This window comes from Mugil cephalus, chromosome 5, assembly GCF_022458985.1.
Source record: "Mugil cephalus isolate CIBA_MC_2020 chromosome 5, CIBA_Mcephalus_1.1, whole genome shotgun sequence".
NCBI lineage: Eukaryota > Metazoa > Chordata > Actinopteri > Mugiliformes > Mugilidae > Mugil > Mugil cephalus.
The window spans coordinates 20683230-20693825 of NC_061774.1; the positions used below are offsets into that span (position 1 = coordinate 20683230).

The 10596-nt window shown below is 40.5% G+C and overlaps 1 protein-coding gene across 1 annotated transcript; it reads right to left on the minus strand.

Moving 5' to 3' along the window:
- Window positions 1–549: 549 nt before the first annotated feature.
- Window positions 550–10437, minus strand: fam199x (family with sequence similarity 199, X-linked). Its single transcript, XM_047585596.1, has 8 exons — window positions 10358–10437; window positions 8974–9152; window positions 6519–6738; window positions 6223–6381; window positions 5008–5169; window positions 4312–4495; window positions 4113–4216; window positions 550–3277 (listed from the first exon to the last, which is right to left on the minus strand). The coding sequence occupies exons 2-8, from the start codon at window positions 9138–9140 to the stop codon at window positions 3104–3106; spliced, it is 1170 nt and encodes a 389-aa protein (XP_047441552.1). The 5' UTR covers window positions 9141–9152; window positions 10358–10437; the 3' UTR covers window positions 550–3103.
- Window positions 10438–10596: the final 159 nt, after the last annotated feature.

A 10596-nucleotide genomic window follows, 5' to 3' on the forward strand; every position in this document is an offset into this window, starting at 1 on the left:
TGCATATGATATATTATAAAATAAATAGCATAGACAGATAGACAAATGGATAGATAGTTTATCCCGAAGGAAATTCATTCACACCACAGAGTAAAAGAGGGCGCTAGCAACGTTAGTCTTGTAGAACAAGTCCAGCAGCTTTCACCTGATATTAAACGATCCTAGTCGCGTAAGTAAATAGAAATACCTCTGACCTGTTTTTGTATACCGAGTTTATGTCAGCCAGTCAGGCCAGTTTGTGATCCTGCTGTAGATCCAGGTACTTATAGGTTTGAACCACCTCTACACACTATCCATTAATTAACCGTAACTGCTAATCCATTTGCTGTAGTTGACCGTTAAGATGGAAAATAACAGCTTTCTGTTGTGATGGAAAATAACAAAACAGTGGTAGAGAGTAAAGAGCTGGTTCATTCACGTAAAAAAAGACTTTCTTGTCCTCTGCATTTAACCTACCACACACCGGTAGTAAGCGATGGATGCTGAGGGTGAAGCTCTGCTCTCTTTTTTTTTTTCTACTGAAAATAAAAACAATTTTAGAGAATAGGATGCAACCATGTACAAGTCTGTTTATTTGAATCAAGTTCACGATGTATCAGAACCATTGAGTGGACTGCACATTGTCCCCCGCAGCCCCGACAGTGACAGAGAATCCGTGGTACTCAAACACACAAGCCACAAAAAAAATAAAATAAGCAATGTAGTGGTTTGTCGTTGTAGCTGATGGTAGAAATGTTTTACCTCCTAAGAGCTGTATAATTAATAATGTCACCGACTGCTTTAGAGTCATTTTCCTGAATCACAAAGTTTTGTTTACACAGAAACAACTGTTGTTCAGCCTGTTTTAATACCATTTCATCTTCAGCAGTTACATGGTACCTTATTTGCACAAATAACTTTATTGCATCACACTTGATTTTTTTTTTCTTCAAAATTATCTTATTTTCCAAAATAGAGTTTTAACTAATTCGATGCTACAGAAAGCGTAAAGCTGTTCGTTAACATAATTGCTGTAATTATTAACTCTATACACAAGACATGAGACAAGAGGCCAAGCTTAAAAGAATCAGAAAGGAAAGCAGGAACTGAAGTAGTTGATCGAGTCACAGCCCTGAAAAGAAAAAACATAGCAAACAATATAGCAAAGATGGGAAAAAAAATAAAAAAGCATGACAGGTACAAATCCACAAAAAGCTGTTTTCTTCTTCTAAACCCGAAATATATGAACAGAGTAAACTCAGCACATCTCTTAAGAAACCAGCTCAAGTTTAGCGCTAAAAACCAAACCAACGACCAATGCTTAAATGCCTGAAGCCAATCATTGTAGTGAAATCATTCAAGTAGGAGTGAAGGTGAGGAAAAAAAAAACAGTTCAAACATGTTCGAAACTAAATACATCAAAGTAAGACTTAAAGTATCCCAAAGGACCAGTGGTAATTTGAAGCATTGAAACTGTGCTGACCAATTACCTCACTATGTTGTCATATAAGATATATATATATATATACACACACACAAAAGGAAAAGAAAAAAAAAACTTTAAATCATTTATCACGAAGGAAAACTTGAAAGCAAGCGGTAAATATGAAGTTATTTATCACGTATTTACAACACAGGTAAGCCAATTTAACGGGTGTATGCAAATAATAATGCAAGTTGTTAGTTAGTGGGCCACACGAGGATTCAGTGTGATTTAAACATGCAGGGTTTCAGTGCTCCCTCTAAGCCTTAAAAGTGAAATGGGACCGCGACACTCAGCAGCAGCAGCAGCAGCAGCAGATAGAAAGACAGACCAGCTCGCTTCAGGGTCCAAACCCTAAACATGATCCTGCTCGAATTGTTTCCAGACTAACGGGTGGTCACCATTAAAATAAATCTGTGCATCATCACTGTCATGTCGTGTCCTCCAGACGTGTCCTCCTGTGAGGGGACACACGTTCTGGTCCTTTACACTAATTCCACCCTGACTTTACCTCGAGGAATTTACAGTTTTAACAGAATGTGCAGCAGAGTTTGGCTAAAGCATATATGGCCTCCTAAAGATGTGTCTGTGTGTATGGGTATCAAATTAAATAAAATATCATCAGCTGGTGCCAAGTTCTTTCTGTATCGGTGTAAAAAAATAAAACTTTGGTCGTAGGGCTGGGCGGTATACCGGTTCATACCGAAAAACGGGTTTTCTTGAGATTAATTTTTAATATACCGGCGCTGTTTCAGCACAATGTAGCGCTTCTAAACACGCATGATGCCACTGCATCACTGCAAGATGTGGTGAAGATGGAAAGGTGAGGACTTGACCCAAATAAAAGGCGCTATGTTGGTTGTTCTTCCCCGATTTCTCCTATTGCTGTACCCGAAAGTGACCCAAATTTTAGCTTTTTATGAATGAGAAAAAAAATGTTGCACGCAGACTATAGTTATTACGGTAACTGGTCACGCTGCTATTGACATTACAGACATAACAGTTTAAATATGAATAAATACCTCAAATAAATTAAATCGTAATTGTTTCCTCATTTAATTTTGATAACAGTTAATTACTTATTTTTATCTCTAAGCTGTCCCCCGGATTTCCACATCAATCTACTGTATTAATTCTTCTCCCAACCAGTAGAAAATGTTGAGAACACGCTATGATACGTGAAAAATAAAACACTGTGACATACGTCTCTGGTCATACCGCCCAGCCCTGCTTTGCCGTGTGTTTGGTGTAACGTAGCCAAACTCCGCTGGTGTTGCCTGATCTGTCCTTCTGTCAGTGGTGGTTGTGTTAGTAGCAATGGGTAGAGCATCTATAAGCAAATCTTCTTCTCTAATTGTATGTAATTGAAATGATATCATTAGCACATATTCATTAGTATCTGCAAGCTTCTTAGCTGTAGCAGCGTTAGCCTCTAGCATGTTACACTAGTATAAGCGAGCAATATGTTGAGTTAAATTATAGGCGACTGGAAGGTGTTAATTACTGCGCGGCGAGTAACAAAACGCACTACTGAGAGCTAACGCATGCAGCCATGTGGATCAGAGCGGCCTACGGGCTCTGTGGTGGCGGCTAGCTGGTCATAGAGCAGGCGTAGAGGGAGCACTGATTCATTCACTGGTGTCACATCAGTATGTCCAGGTCGTCGCCGTGGTCGTCCTCCTCCGTCACCCGTAGCGACAGCACCTCCTCGTTCAGAAACAGTCCGCTCAGTCGCTCCTTGCGAGCCTGCCGCTGCTCCTTCAGCTGCCGCTTGCGCAGCGCTTTCTGCTGGAGCTTACGTTGCTTTGAACGTTTCTGGAAAGACAACGCGGGGGGATAGAGAAACGTTAGGACCCAGTTTGGGTGGAATACCTTTTCTCTTCCAGTATTTATATAACTCTATCACTGCTGTCTCACTCCAAGCAACGTGACTTATTCTGTTGTTTGAATGGCAACAGGTAGGTTAATTATCTACCTTCTGCCCTCTAGTGGAAGAGGATTTAATTGTTCTGCCTCTCACTACATGTCTCTGGCATAGACAAACTAATTATTTACAGTAAATAAATAATAATTTTCTGACCAATTGAGTGAAATTGGATAATTTTCCATGGCACAGTGGTTGGGAATCACCACATTCAGCTGTAGAGCAGCGGAAATCATTCACAATAACAATGCGTGTCCCACTCTGGTTTCTTTTCGGTCTCAGGTCAGGATGACTCTACTCCAGTCACTCAGGTCACGGTGTCTTTATTGTACTGCTCATCTCCACCGGCTAGTTTTCCTGTACTTGACCCTGAGGTCATGTGTGAACACTTGGTGAGTGGGTTCTCATTTTAGCTGACAAACTTTCAAATTGCCACTGTTAAACGAGCACTAATGACCAGTCACAGTATAATTTGGGTGTTGCTGGTTTGAACCAATTCAGCGAACGTCATTTATGAGATAAAGAACAAATCCAAATCAGCTGACTACATCACTTTACATCACGAGTCCCGATTTTTCCAACATTTAATCAACAGATGACGCCTAACAGCGTCAATCTGAACCATATGTGTCATATTAGATGGGCTGCAACTGCTAAATCAGGGGTCTGAAACATTGCACCTAAACATGGTGGTAAAGCTAAGTTCCACATATACATGTTTCTTACTTTAGAGTCTCGTATACGCTCTGCAGCACTGGAGAGGTTCCCGTCGCTGTGAGCTCTGCTGATGTTGGCAACGCTGCCTCCGCTACAGGCCGAGGCCGTGCCACCTGGAGCACAAGACGTTACATTTGAGGGTCATTTTTTCGACTAGAAACAACATACGCCGGCGCCGCTGAGGTTCCGACGGGCCAATCTCTGCTACCTGCTACGGAGTTGGAGGCCGTGGAGCCGGTGGAGGAGCTGGCGGAGCTGACCATGCTGGCGTTGCTGCTGCTGGCTCCGCTGACGCCGCCTGTGCTCGCGCTGCTGTGGCTGCTCCTCTTCCAGCCCTCCCTGGTGCTACTGGCCCGCTGCCTCGGGCTGTGCTCTCTGATGTAGTTACGCACCTGGTGACGTCACACAGGTAAATAACGACTCTGCTCAGCGTTGCTCTTTTAATACACGACCACCGCAAAAGCAAGTGACAAATAAAAAAGGATAGGAAAATCCTTTGACGCTCGCATTGTAAATAAATTCACTGGTTTCTTTCCATTCCCTGAAAGTTTGACGCATAATTATATTATACTTTTACTAGTTAGTGACTAATTAAAAAATAGAAAAGTTGAGTATGCGGGTAATATTTTACATTAACTTTAAATATTACAAATGGTTTTATATCAAACAAACTGCTAAGGTACTTATTTTACGTAATAGGCAGCTATAAATATAGTTTCACAAGTTTTTGCTGATAAGCTTCTCAGTGTATTAACGATTTTTTCAATAAAGATCCCAAATAGATAAAAAAATAACTTTCAGATATTCAAAAACAAAGTAAAAATCTTCACATCTGAGATGCTGGAATTAGTAAACCTTGTTTTTACTTCTGAAAGCATTTCATTGTTTCAGAGTGACGTCTCACCTGTTTGAGTTTCTCGTCAGTCAGACAGTTGAGCTCTATGATGAATTCGCTGTCGGTGGGAGAGATCTGAGCGCAGGGGTCGATGATCTTGATGATGTCCAGCTGCTCCCTCAAACCCATCTCCGTGCTGACCTTCCTGCTCAGGTACTCGATGTACTCGACCTGGAAACACACAAGACGGAGATGTGAGACGCTTTGTCCACGCGTCATTGACTTTCTAACTAGGGCCACGATTTTTTCTAGGGTGAAATCGCTGAAATCGGTCTTGCACGGTTCCGCCTGTCGTCAATGACGGATCCAGATCTTCCTGTGACTGGAAACCACACCCCTTTGAATCCAGGTCCCAGGTTGAAAAAGAAAAATATGGAGCCTGTGCGGACCCTTTGTTTTTCTTCATTTGTGTGAACGCCTGATAGAAACACGGTGATGTAATCACCCCACTCACACCCGCTCCCCGATCCTCTGGACTTGGCCTAGAGATGGATCATTAAGGTTTTATCAAACACCTGGGCCAAACTTTCAAAACTGTGTTGGTGCTTAAAGAATGTAAAACATACAAACTTTGTCCAAAAAAAGGTGCGTTTTTATTTTTAAGGCATTTTGTGACGTGCAAGTTGAACAGAATATTAATTTAAATCATCTAAATTCGACTAAGAAATAAATTAACCGAAATAACGTAAAATGTACAATAAACTGTCATAATTATCCTAATATAAACAGTGGCATGGGGTCTCTCATGCTATCAAAGACGGTATGTTTCTAGTCTTTTAATGTGTCGTCAGATGTTTAATCAAATTCGAGGTGTTATCTCTCTTGCACAATATCTCCTTCGAGCACTTGTTGCATCTTTTGAGGTGAAGTACAGTCAAACTTTTGACCATTTTCAGGCATTTTTAAGGTTCACTTCCATCCGTGCAGATGAAAAACTGACGTCACGTGTATCATTGGCGCAATAATACAGCTAATTGGCACCAATTAAAAACCCAGTGGTACCGAAATGAAGCTCTGACATTTTTCGGTCTGTTAACGTTTGCTTCAGCACCGGTACCAAGTATCTGTACCCATTCCTATTTCTAACCACATGCAAATGAATACTTTCCCACATCCTGAAAACAATAAAAGATATAAAACAGCAGCTCGAGTGCCTTAAAGGTAAAGCTGGTAACCCTAAGCACTCTGATAACGTTGAAAAGTTAAAAACATGGATCTGTTTACTTGTTCGTCGTTGGTCATGGCACTCCAAGGCAATTCATCCAGGTTGCGATGAGGGTGGGGTTTCGGCTTCCTCTTGGAAAACAAACACGGTGAACTCGGCACACTCGGGATAATGTCAGAGAGGACATCGCTGCCGCTGGCAATGTCACTTCCTGGCAACTGGGAGGACAGCGAAGTAAGACAGACAGTTTAGAAAAAAATCTCCAGATGCAGTTTGATTTTCATCAAAATGGCTTATTGTATGTATTAAGGAATGAAAACGTATAAAAGTATAAGTAGCACAGCGATGTAACTACCTGCCACTCGAATTCACTGTCGGACCAGTCCCAATATGTGCTGATAGAGGAGGAAACGTCACTGCAAACACTGCCCTCGGGAAACAAATCCAGTGATGTTAGTTCTTGGTCGTCCAGGAGGGAGTAGCAGTCGTCCTGGTCGCCCACAGACACGGATGAGAAGAGCTCCTCGCTGCACTCTGAGCTGGCCACACTGGTCCCACAGGAAGTAAGGTTCCACCTGAGAAAACAGGTCAACGGACGTTTAGTAAAAATGTAATCTCCTTTCCAGAAACTGAATACTGTGCGTGAGTCTATTTTCCTATAATTGAATCTATGTGGACCACACGACAAAGTTCATCTTGACCATAGAAATTCAAAAACACAGATCGCATAGAGGGGAAGTGAGGATGGGACGAACTCCCTTTTGGTCGGGGATGTGTCCTCTCCCCTGGGAACAAATGAGACATGTCTGTTAAACTGACACAACAGCCCTCGGCCTCATCAAAAGCAGCGATGAGTCAGCAAACAGGCAGGAGCTCAGACAGCTGATGTGGTCACGACGACCTGAAGCTGGACTGAACTGTGGAGATGACACTGTGTCGGCCTTAAAAAATGTTGTTTGTTTGGGTCTTGTTGGACCCAAACTGGACGTCCAAGAGAGAGAAAACGTCCAGAAGGAAATAAAATCTCAGGAAGTTTGGCCTCCTTCAGGAACTACTTAAGTCTAATTGCAGTAATCCAGAGTGTGGTTTGGATGTGACGACAAAACCACTGACGCAGAGTAAAAACAAAAAAATTATTGGTGTAAACCTGCCCTCTGGTAGGAACTACCAAGCACTGCATGCCAAAATAACCAAACACAACAACTGTTTCTACACATCGGGGACTCCCAAAGTTTGGTGGGGGAGTACGAGATGAAAAATATGATGGCAGAAGAGAAAAAAAAGTGTATATGCTGTCGGGTGGGATAACTTGAGCCAAAGTTAGTGATGAAGGAGGAACCAAGAGACGATGAGGAATCAGAGGCGACAGAGGAGAGAAATTATCCGAAACGAGAGAATTTTAAACGACTTCCCAATTTTATTTCCATAACCCGCTGTGTTATGATGATGGGGTCGTGTTGGCTCCACGGTCATTTACAGATGCTACAATTTTTGTTAAAAAAGGCTGAAACAACTGTAACATTTCAACCCAACTTATCTGCTTTCTGCCTCTGATCCATCATCCAGCCTCTTTGCGCCTAAAAGTGGAAACTTGCGCCCAACTTTGAATTGAATTTATTTAAAACATTTCAAACGTATAAAAATATAAACATTTGTAGATACAAAATAAAGAACTATTAACCAAAAAACAAAGACAAAAAAAAAAAACAGTAACACAGCCCTTTTAAATTCCCATCCCACAATATAAAATATATACATTACATCAACATCTATATAAATATACTACCTACATATATCTGGTGTTTGCATTATATTGAAAATGTTACAGTGATTCAGTTTAATTCAAATGCAAGTGCATTGTTGTGATTATTCTGTTCTATGTGTGTTCTATGGCTATAAAGACGCTTGCATTTTTATGTTTGTTTGTTTTTAAAGGTGTGGGGAGTTAGAGGTGCATCAACCCGGTTCAGACATAGAAGAGGGTACATGGGCATTTATAAAAGTTTAAAGGCATCATTTTTAGTGTTGATATCATGTAAATATCATCACCTGTGGTCACTACAAATACAAAACAGGATACACTGGCTTGCAAATACTTCAAACGCTATATTAAATTGAAACAGGGTTCAGATTTTATTTTATTTTTTGACAAACATATGCTTAAACATACTGAAACTGGTGCCAGCTGGTGCAACGTCTCTCAGATATTAGACTGACCTTGTTCATAACTTTCAAGTATATTTAAGGCATCAGTTTTACATAGTGCTTTATCATAGACACTTTACATTGAATACATTATTCATTCGCTCACACAGTCGCACCCTGGTGGTGGTAAACTACCTCAGTGGTCACAGCTGCCCTGGGGCAGACTGACGGAAACAAAAACCAAACATCACTCCCTTGCAATCATACACCTGTGGAGTTCACACTGGAAACTCCACTACCACTAAGTGTCTTGCTCAAGGACACAATGGACAGACTAGAGAAAGGGGGGAACCGCCAACCTTCTGGTTATTGGACGACGGCTCTACCTCCTGAGCTACTGCCGCCCCCCCCGGAGAAATAAAAAAGAAGCTGATGGAAGAACAAGAGATTTACTTTTTTTTTTTAGTGAGGATTATAGTGAGGACATGTGTTGGGATTAGTGACAGACAAACAAGCATTATGTACAAATCATTAGTGTTTATGCACTCGCACAAGATTTGCACCTTAGAAAAGAATATGTCAAGCAAAAATAAAAAATACAAATAAAAAACATCCTCTGAAACTCTGTCTTCGTCATAGACGGGTCGGATGACGACTCTACTTGCCTGTTGCTGTGGAAACGGTGCAGAGGATCCGTCCTGTGACAGGACGAGAGCTGACATCCAAAGTCACTGACGTCCAGGGTCCCCACATCACTGAGGTTGGTCCTCTGGGAGAGGAGAGGAAAGGGCTCCTCCGGGGCCAAAAACTTCTCGTACAGAGATTCGGACATGGCTCGATGTATCTGACACAGAGGAGGGAGGAGAGTCGACAATGAGACAAAAATAACGCAGAACATTCGATGGCTACAGCTTTACATAGAATATTTAAATTCAGATTATATACTTTATCCATCCCACGGGAAATTCACTGTCCAGTAGCTTCAACGCACAAAGCAGATATAAAGATATTTAAGTTATATTGGCAGCAATGACCAAAGTCCAGTTGTTACCTCACAGGGCACAAGTACAGGTGTTCACAGTGTCTACGCGACTAAGTAACTTAATAAGGTTTGTTTGTAGTCAACTTAAACCACTGCTGACAAACATTACCTACAACCTAATTAAATTAAGCAAAACGTATTTAGGTGTATTTACTACATGAAACAGTGAAAACACACGCATTAGTAAATAAGTCCGATTAAGTATCCCTGGAAAGGAAATGTTCAATTCAGGCAAAGCAACACAAAAAAAACGCAATGCTATTTTCTAGATGATCACAAAGTTTGTTTTTTATATGTATATATGAATTAAAAGTAAAAATCTACTTGAATAGATAATTTCCCACTTGTTGTGTGGAATAAAAACAAATCTCAGCCTGGGTGAACTTCACAATTACTCTATAAAACCTTGATTAGACAGAAAATAAATACACAATATACTATATACATAATATTTACAAAAATTATAAAAACAAATGAAAAATATTAACTTGATGTACAATCAATAACAAATCAACCACCGGCAAATATGTAAAAAAAAAAAAGTTTAGTTAAATAATTACAAGAGCATGGACTGATATTAATGACATTTTGTATTTTTAATGACACTATTGTCATATAACTTCAATGATTTCTTTGTTACGATGAAAGTAAAAAACTTTCGTGTGTATTTTACGAACGTGTCGTGGGTTAATTTCCAAAAAGACATTATTTATGTTAGTTGTTCGCACTGTCGGATAAGTCATAATCAGTCTAAAATTATCTTAATAACCGTAAATAATAAAAACAAATACAACTACATATAAATATACGAAGACAAACACACTAAGCCTCCTGACAACACAACAGAAAACACGGTTAGCTCGTGGCTACTGCTACAAATCTCCACGTAGCGTCTAATAACACACAAAACGACAGATAAATGGTCCTTTCCCAACAATAACTAACGTGGGTGGTTTAGGAACTGGGCAAAGTTGTGTTTTAGCAGCTATAAACATAAACACACCGACCTTTTATCGTTCAAAGGGTGAACATTTCTGCCACCTCCATTTGCAAATCCTTTCTTTTCCAGCGAAGGTCTGAGCTCAACGGATGTGTCACGAGCTAAAGAACCGATGTTTGGTAGTGAATCAGAAGAGTCGATTCCCACAGAGAAGAGCCGACTCCCCACTCCTCGATTGCTTGTGTCAGTGCAGGGTCAAAACTTTATTTTTATTTCTTTATTTATTGTTTATTTTAACAGGGACTA